Raw genomic sequence first — 15,172 nt, 5'->3', positions numbered from 1 at the left:
CTCTTGATATCGCTTTAATAATATAACATTATAATCGATATTCCATAAGACTCTCTGACTGCTTAGCGAGGCACATCAATAGAAGCAAGATGCAGACAAATCATTCAAGTTTGTGACTTTGCACAAATTGGTGCTTCTGGAAAAATAAATTTTCAAATTGTGCAAATATAAAATTTTCTCACATTATTTATCCATGGCCCTTAAAATATTAAGTGCACGCTATTAAATTGGCGAACAAGCGGCACGCGAACGATCAAAGCAAACTTGGCGCTATTCTTGACTTATTAACTTTCCCGGCGGCGTTCTCTGGACTTTCAAAGAAATTAAACAACAGCTGCAGCACAAATGCATTGATTATGCCAAGTCAGTGCAGACAACACCAACATCAAAATTAATATTCTCAGCTATGCAATGTAAAAATGCCAAGAAGCCCTCGCTGCAGCAGCAGCCGTGGCAGCAGCAGCAGCCGTGGCAGCAGCAGCAGCCGTGGCAGCAGCAGCAGCCGTGGCAGCAGCAGCCGCGGCAGCAGATCAAAATGAGTTGCTTTGAAGTTTCAGCAACAAGACGCCGCCGGCCATAACGAAAAATGCAAAAAGAAAACATGGCAAGCGGCATACTGCTCATCATCAGCAGCAGCAGCAGCAGAAATACAATAGCTCAAGGAGTGGAACAGGAAGAACATCAAGAGTTGCTCAGCGTTTGCTTCATCAATGCCAGAAATGGCAGAGCTATCTGGCCCTAAGCAACTTACGAGTAAGTAATCTCAGTTGGAGTAAGTTCACTGAAATCACAGCACGAGCTGTGTGCAAATCAGTGGAAATGCAATTTAACAATCGCAACTGAATAGTATTTCGTTACTGTATCATGCAGCTTAACAAGCGCTGACCCACACCAATACCTGGACAGGACATGAGGGATGCAGAGGGTGGGAATGGCAATGGGATCGCTTTGAACAGCCGCAAAGAGAATCGAAAACAAAGTAACTGCGTTTTTTGTGGTTTCGCCTTTCGCGCAAAGTAAACAAAAGCAGATGATGCACCGAAGACGGCAACCACAGCGACGACTGACCAAGAAAAAGAGCGTGCGAGAAGCAGAAATGCAATTGGATGTGCTGTTTGTGCGCTGCTCACATATTACTCATGTGTGCCCGAGGCACCATGCCAGAGATGAGGGGTAAGTGAATGTGTGTGTGTGTGTGTGTGTGTTGCACATGTGTGCGTGTGTGAGGGGAGAGACGTGAGGTGCCTTTGTTCAGCGCTACTGTTGCAATGGGTATATATATAATATATATGTATATATATATCCATACATTGCCGGCCCTTGGCTTATGCTACACTTTTTTAATAAATTATAAATTGCTGCAAATATATTTGCAAACAGGGATTACATTTATCCCCTCCCCCCACACTTCATCCTCGCAACGCTTGTTTGCATATCGCTAGTTTGGCTCATGTCCCAAGTGTGCGGTTCTATTCCAATCCCCCAACCCGCCTACCCCTCGCCAGAGTTAGCCACCCGACAAGCTCTTTCTTCAATGCTGCATGTGTGATTTTGTATGAACTTTAGGATTTTGTGTTCAGGCTTAAGTCACGTTTTGCACATTTGTTAAAAATAGTTCTTAAGGCGATTGCAACGCGTTCTTTGCGTGCCGCTGAACGAGACGGTGAAATTGTGTGAAAAGTCTTAAATTAACTGCAAGTAACTTTGCAAACTGCACGTGGCAACAGCAATAGCAACTTGCAACTCCAGTTGCAACTGCAACTTGCACCGTGTTAGCTAACGGCTGTTTGTCCCTGGGCTAAAACATTTTTTAATCAATCACACATATGTGCATATTATTCTTGTGGCACACCCAAGGCGACTGAAGTATATCAAATAATGTTGGAAAAAAGTGTACAATTTTTTTTTTATTTATATTAAATTTAAAGCATGAGAAATTCTTACAACTGTATTGCTCGTAAATTTCTAAGGGGGCTTTCAACCACTCTTTTGTCCTTGATGAAGGTTCTCATCCATTTTAATGCCGAAATAAATTCATTATATTTTTTTTTTTCAACTCCCTGTACCCCCTGAAAAATACTTGTTTTTATATTTTTTGCTAAACAATAAAAATGTCATTTTACAGTGATATATGAGTTCTATAAAAATTTGCCCCCTGTCTCGGCTCAATGCCACGAAAATCACGTAGTAAATTTTGCGTAAACTTGAAAAAGCTGCCGGTTCCGATAATTCGTCGCGAAAATGAAACATGTTCTCCGAACTTTTTTTTTCTTTCCTTTTTTTGTTTGGCGCTTACCCATTTCAATTTTTTGCCTGCTGCATATTAATTTGAAATTTGTAGCATACTTTCAACACGCGCAGATACAATTCTGCATAGGTTTTGTGTTAGCAAAGTCATAAATTGCCAGCAATGCTGACAGTTTTCATGTTTGACTTTTGCTATGCATGTTGAAAATTGTTTAAATGTCTACCAAAATGGACGTGGAAACATAACACATTGGCTGCTTGGCCCGGACACCTGCATTTCCAAACAGCCAAGGCAAGGCAAGGAGTTGGTGTTGGTATTGGTGTTGGTGTTGGTGTTGCCCTTAAAGTTGTGCTCCAGGGTACGATTGGGTCTCGACGCGTTTGCATATCAAATAAGTTGTATGTATTTTAAATAAGCATGAGCACAGCTCCATATCAAGCAACACATTGATTTATGGCAGACGTGTATCATAAGTATTTTTCCATTCAAGCCTATTGTTGTCCTTTGCTGTATCTACTTAAGGCTTAAGGCACTTAAGGCACTTTGTGTTTAACTCCTTTACAACTGTAACTAAACCTATTGTCTATTTTCATCACTATTTGTCTCCAGGATTAATTTTGAACGTAAATTAATTAATTGAACTAGGAGTAGGAGTAGGACGAGTACATAAAAATGCCCTCCGATAGCTTAATCTTAACTTAACTTAAGGGTAATTAAGTTTTGTTAATTCTGTATGTATAGCTTCAACCCCAAGCGATAAATGAATTGATTACCGATTTTTTCATTTGCATTGAGTGTGTAGTCAGATGTTGTAATTGAGTATTACTTATCTTATTTTTGCGCTGAGCACCATTAGGAGTCTCCAGCGTGCAACTGACATAAAAGCAATGACAAACTTCATTCAGGCTTTCACAATTCGCATCTCAATCAGCGGCACATTCAACAAAATGCTTTGGCACAAAATATTACTGTGTGGGTAAACACACACACACACACACACACACACTGGAAAACTGTCAAACTGTCGGTGTGTGTGCACATTTATTGTGCATTTGTAGTCGCTGATATTTATTTACTTTCCTTTGATAGGGTTGAAGGGGGGAGGGAAACCGTATTGCACAACATTCGTGAGCATTGAATTAAATTTTTCACGACGGCACGAAGTGCAAAAAGTTTTCAGCTGCACTCGGAGAAAGTTTTTGTGCTATTTCCGGTGGCAGTGACAGGGGCAACAAGCAAGCAACGACGACATTTTTGGCCAAATTGTGTGTGAAATTGAATTGCAATTGTCAATAATTCGTTTTCAAAAAAATATTTGCAACGCTGCCAAGCAAACTGATTGAGTCAACGAGCAGAACGCGCTGAGTGAGTGAAAAGTTGCGTGCAATGCGATTATAAAGTTTCCACTCACTCTATCCGATAGACAACTTTATGGATAATGGCGTACCTGAGACCGAGTGTCTAATTAAAATCAGTTTGAACAGCTTGAAAAGTTTTTGGCCATGCAAAGTTGTCGATGCCGCCAACTGATTGAATACTAACTTTGGCCAAGATGACAATTCCCAATAGCAAACACGTTACATTCCATCTAAATCATTTCTGCTGCAGTCATAAAATCCAATGAGGCGCATACAATTTATTTGTTTTTTATGTGCTTACAACTAATGTGGGGAGCCAAAATGGCTGGGGCAGCCTGGCTGGCAACTTGCAGCTGCCAGCTGAAAACCAGCTACGTTTCGTGCCTGCCCAAAACGGCACGTAGCAAAAGTTCCGCAACGCAATTTTTGAGTTTTACTTACGTAAAATGTTTTAACATATGTGCAAATCGAAGACGAGTCGAGCTTCTGCTGCTCTGCTGTCTCTCTCTCTCTCTCTATCGCTGTCATAAGCTCGAGCAACCCGTCTATCAGCGGGGTAGGGAATGGGCTGCACGGGGGGAAGTTAGTTGCATGTGAGCCAAAACTGAACTGACACTGACTTTGCCATTTCTTTGGCCGCAACATTTGACACCTGCTATGCTTTTGTTTTGTTTTGTTTTTCTTTTTATTTTTGTTGTTGTTTTTTTTTTGTTGTGTACCCCTCAAGCAGCAAAAAGGAACTGGGTAGAAGAGTGCGTGTGTGTGAGTGTGCTTGGTTGGCATACCTCCCATTGTTTCCATTTTATTGTGTGCTTAAATATTTACACAATGGAAACGAAGCGTTTCCCTACCAGACACACACAGACACAGACACACACACACGCAGATACTTGTATTTATGAATGTGTGTGAGCCACAAACACATTGTTTTTGGGGGCCTTGCGTGTTTGATTTATGATCGTTGTTGTGCTTGTTGGTTGTTGTTCTTGCTGTTTTTGTTTTTGATGACCCCCAGTTACACATATGACATGATATTTTATACTCGATTGCCAATTATGACTTGTTAAGGGTTTATGGACAATCGCTTGTTTTCTCCCTCTCCCTCTCTGTGTTTGTGTATGTTGTTCAAATGTGCGTGTAATTGCTTGCCCTTAAGGGGGAGCAATCATTAGAACAAAGGCTTAAGTGTTTTGGCTACTATAGATATCATAGTTATTAATTGGATTTGTATTTTTAATACATATTTGTTGTATGCATAGCTTATATTCTATGGCGAAGTCTATGCTTAAGCTTGAATGGCATACTTTAAATAAATGTCTAGCCGAAATCTAAACACTTGTTTGTTTGCATGAAAACGGACTTAACCCAACTGAATATTCTACATTTTATAAACAAATGTATATTCTACACAGGCTCCATTACAAATATTTGTATCGACTCTTCATGTCAAATCGCAGTTTAATTTACTGTAAATTCACTTTAAGACATACACAGATATTTCAGCAAATTCCGAAACTTTTCCGCTTGCCTCAAGACACCTCTTGCAGGCCCTGCCAAATGTTGGCCAATTGAATATTTTATGACATTTGTCACTTTGCATGCAACAGACATTCGTTTCCTGTGCACAAACGCTCCCAGATCTTAACCCTATGCTGCTATCTCCGCCCCAGCAGATGACACTGAGATAAGTTGAAGTCCTCGCGCAATTCACTGCCTGGTTGGAGTTATAGGGGTTTTTTTGCGTATTCAGCATGTCAACTGTGGAAACTCAATTTGCCTAAGTAAATAAACGGAATATGAATGTTTAATTTATTTTACGAGCATAGATATTAAATAAACACACACACACAAGTCACGATGCTGTGTAGCACAGTGTAAGTTTTGCACATATCATAAAAAAAAGAACTTTCGCCGAGTTCTGAACTCGAGTTGCGCAAGTTGAAGTACGGTTTATGAAAACAGCGACTAGCTGGCTTTTGCGGCTTGTTTGTGATAACAACATTTGCAATTCTGGCTAAAGTTACTCTTGGTTGGGTATTCAAAACGCAATTTTCGGCACTGTGCTCGCTACTTGGGCTAGACAATGGCAATTGTCGATTGGGATTGCTGACTTTGTGACAAATCAATGAAAAGACGCAGAAAAGTTTAATTAAATCAAATGAAAAGTGTATGCAAACACATTTTCATTCAATGAAACCGAAACGAGCGCTCAAATTAATAGAAACCTCATCACATGCAACATGCATGAGTACATTGACTGCGGTTAATTTATTTTATATCCACTTTCACTGTTGCCACTTTCCCTTTGGCTGCCATCTGCGGAGAGAACGGTAAAATGCCAAATTACAAAGAAATGTTAAATGCGAAAATGTGTGGCAGGTAAACAACAAAAACATATAAACCTGTGGCAAGCGCACCTTTGCATTTCTCATTTAATTAAACGTGTCGTTTCAATATATTCAACGAGCTTTTTAATTAAGATATAATTTTATTTTTATATTTTACTTTTTTCTTCTAGCTCAGTCTACTTTTGCCACGTTGCGTATACGCAACTCAGCTCAACTCCCGCCCAACAATCTTCAATCAACGGTGCAGTACATAAAATTTTGTTGCGTTACTCATAATTTGTTGTCGAGTTGTTTACATAACAACCCATGCCACATTCTGCCAGCTTCTGGCATAGCAGATCCATAATGATGATGGGCGCCTTTATGAATATTGTGCCTGGACTTGTTATATGGTTATATGTGACAGTATCGCAACATAAAATCCTAAGCGTTTCGCTTAGCAACATTAAATTTGTGAGCGTTTTTTTTTTTATACGACTGAATCGTGTTATTACCAGTTGTAATCGCTCTTGTTTATACTCTCTGCTGCTCCTGCTAAGTGGATGGATTTGTTCTCTGTGCCCAAATGTCTTTTTTGTTGAGCGCCTGTACCTGAATTCACAAACACAAACATTGAGAAAACTTGTTGGTCTTATTAAGAAATGTATAAATTTCATCGTGAAATCAGAAAATCATACTTAGCTGTTTCATAGTTCAATTCATAGGGAGCATAAGACGCAAGAAAGTGGCAGCTTAGAAATTATTTATATGAATCTTGATTTGTCTACATAAAAGTTGTCAAGAACCCTGTCGTATTAAGAGAGTGTCATAATAATAAAGATTTCATTGCTATCTTCTTCTGTGCTCTTAGTACTTCTTATTAGTATATTTACAATTTTCTATATATTGCCCACATCTCTGTTTTCGAAACAAACAAAATACAGCCTCAATTCTGAGTATGAGGTTATGCAAACATTTTAATGAAACTGGTTCGAAATGTTGACATGATGCAATAACAGGTAATTCAACGATTTAACTGTTCTAAGAGGCAAAACAAACATATTGCTAATGTTTTCCTAAGAACAGCTGTTACCTTAATGCAACATTGTCAAAGCCAAAGTTTATCGCGCAATGCTCAGCTACTTATCGAAACTTATTGTTTGAAATTTGAAGAGATTCCGTAATCATTTTGGTTTACACGATTGCTCAAGAAGGCTTGTAAAACTATATTTAACTGTTTGATCTTGATTGGTTTAGTATAAAAACGCTGATCGAGCTGGCAGAAAGCTCAGTTACGTACGACTCGTTAAAGCATCTCCATCTTCAGTAACCAGCAGCCATGCAAGTCGTATCAGTTGTTACCCTGCTACTGGCCAGCATATTTGCCTATTCTAGTTGTGCGCCACAGTTTGGACCCAATCTGAGTTCAATCACGTTAGCTCTGGCGCAGTTAGCTCAACAGCTCGCCCAGCAGTCAAATTCGACGGCGCGATTATCCAACAGTACGTCCTCGGCGACCATCCCGTGTCTTTCGAATTCTATTGCTAGCGCCAATATTAATGTGCCTAATAATAATGGTTTGAGTCCTGGCTGGAACAACGGTTGGTTTAACTCCTGGAATGGTGTCTTGCGCGGCAGTCCCGAATACGATGGTCTGCCTGAGGACGAGGAGTCTGAGATGGAAGGAAAAGATGTGGACAACCAGGGGGATGACGAAGATGAAAATCAAATTGATGAACAAGACTAAAAATTTAAGAAGTGCAAATTTTTAAGCTAAGTCCAATCAGAATTGTTAAACTATTTGAAGTAATGGCACACAAATTGGTTTCAAATTTTATATATTCTAGTTTAATTAATCATTTCCACCGATCCAGTCGAAAACTGAATTTTTATTTGCTATACATTTTAGATATCTGATTTTGATTTCAATTAATAGGTTCAGTCTTTAACAGAATTTACTTAAATGTGAATATTGTTGTGAGCTGTGTGAGTCTTTGAGTTATTCATATTCATATACCAACTTATGTATTCAATATTTTATGTCCAAAAAGAGGTTAAAACTCAACTCCCAATGTGTGCAAGTGCTGCCTCTCTGGCGAATTCTCACGGGTAGCATAAAATATATTTTTGCACATATACATAGCTGAAATTGTACATTAATATGCACAGTAAAAGTTTCATAATATCGCATGAACTCGTTATAGGGTAGTCAAGCACATTGCATACCAAAATGTCGAGTACACTGCTGTGAAATGTTTTCATTGCAATTCACTAATTGTTAGCTGGCTGCACACAGTTGTAGCAAAACTTTTGTTCAACTCTTACAGATGTGCTACTAAATTGAGAGTTTTGCAAAGCTGACAAGTTGTCAGCATACATTTTAGATGCCACATATTTATAATCAAGAATAATGTTTATAGTTTGAAAATTGTTGCTTTTAGTTAATTTTCTGTTGTAATATGCTTTGCTGAGGTTAATATTCATTGTCCAACATCTACTGATTTCTGCCACGGAATTTCTTATATCGTGAGACATCATAAATCGTTTTACGTATAAGTTCCACTCGAAATATGAGCAATATTCATACTAAGCATTCGCCAAGTGTGACATTTATAGGCGTGTTTTATGAGTTTTGGCAAGTCGCCCGAGCGGGCAACAGTTTTGGCAGCACTTTAAACTTGGCTCCGCTTCAAGTCAAGCAAAATAAATGTGTGGCTAAATTGTTTCTTCATTGCGAACATTGAAGTAAGCATCCTGCATCGTGATCCTCTGATTGGACTATGTAAATTGGCTGTTGAACTGGAAGAGTGCCAAGCGCTGTCAAATTGGGTTTTTCTCTTGTGGACTCTTTCAATGGATTCTGAATACATGATACATGTGAGACACAGTGTATTTGCTGATTTTATGTAGCTGATAAAGCCTCGACGCCACTAAGAAGTTCGATTTTAGGTCCTGGGGGAGTTTACAAATCACTTCAATGGCAATGCGTGTCTATCGTTTGAATTGCGACAAATGGAACGCATTAGGTTAACATTATTGCCAAACAATTTGCTACAAATGTGTTTATTTGTCTCCTTGTTGCCGTCGTCGTTGTTGCTACACAACGTTTCTGGTCGTTTTTCTATTTTTCTATTTTTCGTTTTTATTTTTCTCTCTTCCCCCCAGGACGCACACAACAGAACGGCAAACTCCCACCCAAATATAATTCCTTAGCCAATTGTGCTACATGTGGCCAACTTGAAATCTGATTAGGTAAGGCAGCGGGCTGAGAGGGTGGATAAATCAAACAACGATAAATTGCTGAAAGTTGTAACTGATATTACCCAATACGACGACAATTTGCTCTGTTAGCCTGTTGCTAAAACTGTCCTAGCTTATTCATGTTGTTGTAGTTCCTTTTGCTGTTGCTGTTGTCAGGCTTCCTGTTCCTTCGCGTCCCTGTTCCTGGTTGTATTCCCGTTTTGTGCCTTACCAATTGAGATACGATATTAAGTGGTAAATTATCTTTTTACTTGTGTGGGATTTGTAATGACAATGCTTTCAAAAAGGGTTTACATGTAATTGATACCTGTTCGAGAAAATCTCTCAGAGGCCTTTAAAGTGCTTTGGTAAATGTCTCAAATGGATTTGCATTTGTGCATTTAGTCAATTAATTCTATAAGAGTGGGGGTCAAAACACTGAACAAAATGAAAATAGCTCTGTTCAAAGATTTCTATTGTCATAATTTTGTCAAAAGTGATTCGATTTTGAAAACCTACGTCTTTTTAATATTGGCTTGAGATCTAGATTAAAGTGCATTCAACACAGGAAACACGAGTCTAAATCGAAATTCTTGTTAAATCATGCATTCATAAAGTTGTGTAGAGAGCAGTCAAACCTAGATTCACTCTGCATTTAAAATTAAAAACGAGGTTAGTAGTCACAATTTATATTAAGATAAAAAACAAAAATATCTGAAAGGTATTCTAACAATTAGATGCTCTCCACCTTTTATTGAATGCAGGAGGCCTTGTCAGTGCACTGTAGATACTCTACATCGAAGACTTCGCCTTCTCCACAAGCCACAGCATATGGTATCGGATAGTCACAGACAACATAGCGATTACAGTCGTTGGGATATGGTAAAATAGTTCCCAAGGGGTATCCACAACATATGTTTGGCGTATCTGGATGCATTGTCGTGGGTGCTGGAGTAGTTGTTATGGGTGATGTCTCCAGTGTTGTGCTTGTAGAATCTGTTGATATAGTTGTAGTCTCTGGTGTAGTCGATGGTGTGGTATCTGCTGGTACAGTTGTAGACACAGGTGTAGTTATGGTGGATGATTCTGTAGTTGTAGTTGGTATCGGTGTTGGTTTCGGTGTTGGTTTCGGTGCACAATTAGCCAAATCTGGATCCATGCACTCAAGTTCTGTGGGGCTGAACTCCAAACCTTCAGCACAATCATAGCCAATCGGAATGGGCTCCAGGCAAACAATATATTTTCCGCAATTGTTTGGATATGGCACCAAGGTACCGTTGGGTTTACCGCCGCAAATACCAGAGGGCGCTGGTGTTGTAGTTATTTCAGTTGTGGTTGCTTCGGTGGTTGTGCTCTCGGTAGTGGTGGTTGTTTCAGATGTGGAAGTCTCTTCAGTGGTGGTAGTCAGTTGAGTTGTAGAAGTTTCTTCGGTTGTGGATGTTTCAGGAGTTGTGGAAATTCCTTGAGTTGTAGAAGTATCTACGGTTGTGGATGTTTCAGGAGTTGTGGAAATTCCCTGAGTTGTAGAAGTTTCTTCGGTTGTGGATGTTTCAGGAGTTGTGGAAATTCCTTGAGTTGTAGAAGTTTCTTCGGTTGTGGATGTTTCAGGAGTTGTGGAAATTCCTTGAGTTGTAGAAGTATCTACGGTTGTAGAAGGCTCTTCAGTTGTGGATGGTGTTGGGCCCTTTGTTGTTGTCTCTCCAGGACCTGTCGTTGCGCCCCCTGGGCAATTAGCCAACGAAGCTTCCATACATTTGCGCAACACTGGACTAAATTCATCGCCAGCATCACAATCAAAGGCAGCGGCTATGGGGCGATCGCATTTAATATATTTGGAGCAATCGTTGGGATACGGCACCAGTTCACCATCGGCGACATCATCACAGGGACCCTTTTGAGGCGGTGGCCTCGTCACAGGCGCCAGCGTTGTCGCGACTGTTGTTGTTGAAGTGTAGTCCCAGCGACAGGCATCGGATGGTACATCCGCACCACATTCACCACTTATCGGATCGTAGTATTCGCCGCAGTTGCACACATCCATCATGTAGATGTAATCGTTCACACAGCGTATAAACCACTGACAGTTCTCCGGATAGGGGAAGGTGCCGCGACTGCTGTTCGTGCACATTGTCGGCTCCAGTGGGGCTGGCGTGTAACCAGGTGTTGTTGTCGACGACGCCTCCTTGTCACAGTCGCTGTCCTCCCACTGCACGCACTGTTGCTGCTTGGCATTGAAGTAAGAATCGGGACGGCAGTAGAAGGCAACTGGTATGGGTGACACGCAGACAATGTACTTGCTGCAGTCGTTCGGATAGGCAATCATTTCACCCTCATCCTTATTGCCACAAATGCCGCCAGGTTGCACTGGGGTTGAAGTTGTTGTTGTTTGTGTTGGTGCCACGCTTGTGGTGGTGCTGACAGCCTCCGTTGTTGTGGTTCTTTCTGCTGTTGTGGCCTCGGTTGTTGTTGTTGTTGCTACTGCTGTCTCCTTACAGGCTGTTGGTGACACATTTGGTCCACACATGCCCGTCTTTGGATCATAATAGGAATTGACCATGCACATTGCCACATAGAAATTCCCATCGCCCAAGCATAAAATATACTTTGAACAATCCTCCACGTATGGAAATGAGTCGCCTAATTCTTTATCTTTACACAACTCGGCGGGTCCTAGTGTTGTCGCCGGCATGGTTGTCAAAGTGGTGCTGCTAGTTGTCGTTGTTGGCTCTTCGGTGGTTGTGGTTGGTGGTATTGTACTAGTGCTTGTGGTGCGATCACCATAACAAACCACATCATTGGGCTCATCACAGATTAGATAATCGGGATTAAAGAGCAATGGCTTGGGACACTGATTCATAACCACCTGATTATCTTTGCATTGCAGAAACTGTGCACAGTCACCGGCATAAGGTAACCGTGTATAATCGGGTAAGCCCTTACAGGCATCAGGATCTACATCGGCTGGAAGTGCTGGTGTCGTCGTTGTAGTAACCACTGTTGTGGTGCTCCAATTACTTTCCGTGGTCACAGGCGTTGTGATTGTCTCCGCTCCACCACTTGAACTGCTCGTATCCGATTCTGTTGTTGCAACTGTACTTGTCGGATAAGGCTCTGGATTGCACTGCACCGAATTGGGTGTGTCGCAGATGTGCAGCCATGGATTGAAGAGTTTATCGGGTATGCAGTAGGCCATCCCAGTGCAGCCATTGCGACAACTAATGTAGGCATTGCAATTGTAGGGATAAGTGTAGAAACCATTGCCCAACGGTTCACAGTAATCCTCCTCAATGCCCAAGGGTGGATCACCACACTGGCCATCCTCTGTTGTTGTTGTTATTGTTGTTGTTGTTGTGGGTTCGGCTGTTGTCGTCGTGAGCTCGGTTGTTATTGTTGTTGTTGTGGGTTCAGCTGTTGTTGTTGTTGGTGGCAATGGTAGCGGCTCACATTGAGCGGTTTCGGGAGTATCGCATATGCTCAGCACTTGATTGAAGACCTTATCGGGTTCACAGTAATTCAAAACTGGCCAGCCATGAGTACAGTTAATATAGGCATTGCAATCGTACGGATATCGATGCACCGATCCATCCGCGAAATTCTTACAGTATGTCATCTCAATACCCGGTGGTGGCGGTGGCGGATCATAGCTGGATGTGGGCAAAGGCGTCTCTGTTGTGCTCGACATGGGGCTTGTGGTTTTCGGCGTTGTTTGTGTTGGGGAAACTGTCAATATTGTTGTGGTTGTATCAATGGTGTAATAAATGCACTCTACATCCTGTGGCCAGTTGCAGTTTTGTGTACTATTATCCCAATACAGATTGGCGGAACATTGCATCACAGTGGGGTATATGCAATCGCAAACTAAGTACAATGTGCAATTATCCGGATATGGAGCTCGATAGCCAAACTGTACACCCGCACACATTACCTGATTCTCGTATCTTTCCTCATTGACGCAAGCCTCGTGTCTCGGCTCAGCTACCAATGCCAAAGTCGCTGGTATTAATACCATCAGCACTGGCAACCAACACCAAGTATTGGCTAAAATTTTAGACATAATTTTAAATAAAAATATATTCATTTATATTCACAAGAAATTTACCTTTCATTATGCAGTTTGCTATATCTTGAATTATTTTTTCCTATGTTCACTGGTTCACGATTGGTTCGAGACTAATGAAACTTTGGCAGCGCAATCAGCTTTAAAAAGTTTCATCGGAGCACTTAAACATAAACTGTCAATAATGAAAGCGATAAGATAGCTATTATTACTTTAAAATATATATTAATTATATTAATTGAGACCACAGGGGCATATTTACCTGGCTAATTGCTTATCTGTAAAAGTAGTAGCCACTGCCGTGTTTTGAGAACTTTCTTCAATGTGCGATAATAATGAGGAAATGATATACACAAATGTATACTAAGTATATGTCAATGCATTTGCACACTTTGCTCAAATCTTTTGAGTGTTTCCGTTGCTTAGTCATAGACTAAAATAATCATAAAGCATTGATAAAAATGTTTGTTTCTCACACGCGCCTCACAATTCAGATTAGATCAATACTCGTATAAATACATTAGAATAATAATGGTTAACAGTTGAGCTTATCTTCCCTCTAGAAAGATGATATCTTCGTGAATGATAAAAGTTAAATTAAATAAGGTTAATTTATGTGTGTTCAGCCAACTGCATCTTGTATCTTTTCAGCAATTTTAAGAGTTATATTTAGTGCAATTTGTAATCAATTTCTCACTTTATATATTTGAAAATTTCCTTTCTGCTGGGAAAATTCAATTTATGGCACACCTAATAAAACGTTAACTGCGTTATGGGCACTATTCTATATACAATTTATTTATTTTTGCATTTCTTATAAAATGTTCATGGTTCTCTTAGTATGCAACACTACAGCAATTTTCCGCAAAGTTTCTGCACGTTTGTGGCGTTGCAAGTTGCTGCACAAAAAGCCACTTTTGTAGGGAAGGAAAAGAGAAATTTGAAAATGGATTTATGCTTTTAAGTTATTTGTCGCTCAAGTGCTTGTATTTTTCTTCCTTTGCAAATAATAAGCAAAGTCTTTTATTGGCTCACGAGTTATTCTGCCAATTTTGTTTACTGCTCATGTTTTGTCGCTTTATTTTAATGGCTGGCGCGTTGAAGTCCTGGCTTCATTTATGTTTATGCTCGCATTTTTTATTTGTGTAATTTAAGTGTCGAGTGGCCCTCATAAATTCTGCAGTTGAGAGGTCACGTTGTCTCATTAAAACAACAACAGCAATAAGTGTAATAACAGCAGCAATAAGAGCCACACACATGTCAACACATACACAGCTGAAAATATATATTTTGTGTATATTTTTGAAGGTCTTTAACTTGGCTTACTTGGCTCTCTTGGCTCATTAAATTTTAGAGTTTGAAAGATGTCCGATTTATACCCATACTTCTAAATAGTGAAAGATCTTAGAGTTAATTAATTAGCTTTCCTGATGGTCTCAGTAGTTACATTACTATCAAGGTCTTGCATCGATTAGGAATTCAAAAGAGTGCTATTTCCTATAAGCATAAGCCCTGACTGACCACCTATGCCCAAAATGGAGGCATGAAGGCAATTTTTCAGCTTGATCTGTTGGCTGCTGTCAAGCGTTTGATCTGCAACAGATTGAACTATCAATTATGGCCGGTGGAGACGTGACTGTCTAACAGCTGCCAGCCTGGCACGTCTCTGATGTGTCCAAGTCCTGGCAGATATGAGGAAGAGAAAGAGAGACGGGGGTAGAGAGAGAGAAGGAAAGAGTGAGAGAGAGAGACGCACACAGGGCAGGTGGGTTAAGCTGGAACGGACGTTTAGTTACAGCTGAGCACCTGTCGTGTGCCGTATCAGAAGAAAAGCAGCAAGCCAGCCAGCGCGCAAGCGACCGAGCAAAGGAGTACGTGTCCCACGTGGACCCAAACAGCACCAGCAGTTGCCTTTATTTTTGTTGTTGCTCCTGTGTGTTGC

At 40.5% G+C, this 15,172-nt stretch overlaps 2 protein-coding genes across 3 annotated transcripts in view; one reads left to right on the top strand and one right to left on the bottom strand.

Annotated features, from left to right (window-relative positions):
* Positions 1-503: 503 nt before the first annotated feature.
* The window catches only part of LOC6557267 (lachesin), a 49,866-nt gene continuing 35,197 nt past the window's right edge, over positions 504-15,172 (top strand). Inside the window, exons 1-2 of the mRNA XM_043215468.1 lie at positions 504-753; positions 871-1,173. Coding sequence (XP_043071403.1) covers positions 1,107-1,173 — 67 coding nt within the window. The 5' untranslated portion in view covers positions 504-753; positions 871-1,106. The remainder of the gene's footprint in view (positions 754-870; positions 1,174-15,172) is intronic.
* LOC6557282 (mucin-2) lies at positions 9,847-13,345 on the bottom strand. Of its 2 annotated transcripts, XM_032742766.1 has the most exons (3): positions 13,273-13,321; positions 10,815-13,211; positions 9,847-10,652 (listed from the first exon to the last, which is right to left on the bottom strand). In XM_032742766.1, the coding sequence occupies exons 1-3, from the start codon at positions 13,277-13,279 to the stop codon at positions 9,925-9,927; spliced, it is 3,132 nt and encodes a 1,043-aa protein (XP_032598657.1). In that variant the 5' UTR covers positions 13,280-13,321; the 3' UTR covers positions 9,847-9,924. The 2 variants fall into 2 exon arrangements, with proteins under 2 accessions (XP_032598657.1, XP_001984102.2); XM_001984066.2 differs by having other exon boundaries at positions 9,847-13,211; positions 13,273-13,345.

Source organism: Drosophila grimshawi, unplaced genomic scaffold, assembly GCF_018153295.1.
Source record: "Drosophila grimshawi isolate 15287-2541.00 unplaced genomic scaffold, ASM1815329v1 contig_44, whole genome shotgun sequence".
NCBI lineage: Eukaryota > Metazoa > Arthropoda > Insecta > Diptera > Drosophilidae > Drosophila > Drosophila grimshawi.
Note: the sequence above shows the minus strand (reverse complement) of the source record. Positions and strands in the feature narration are given on the sequence as shown.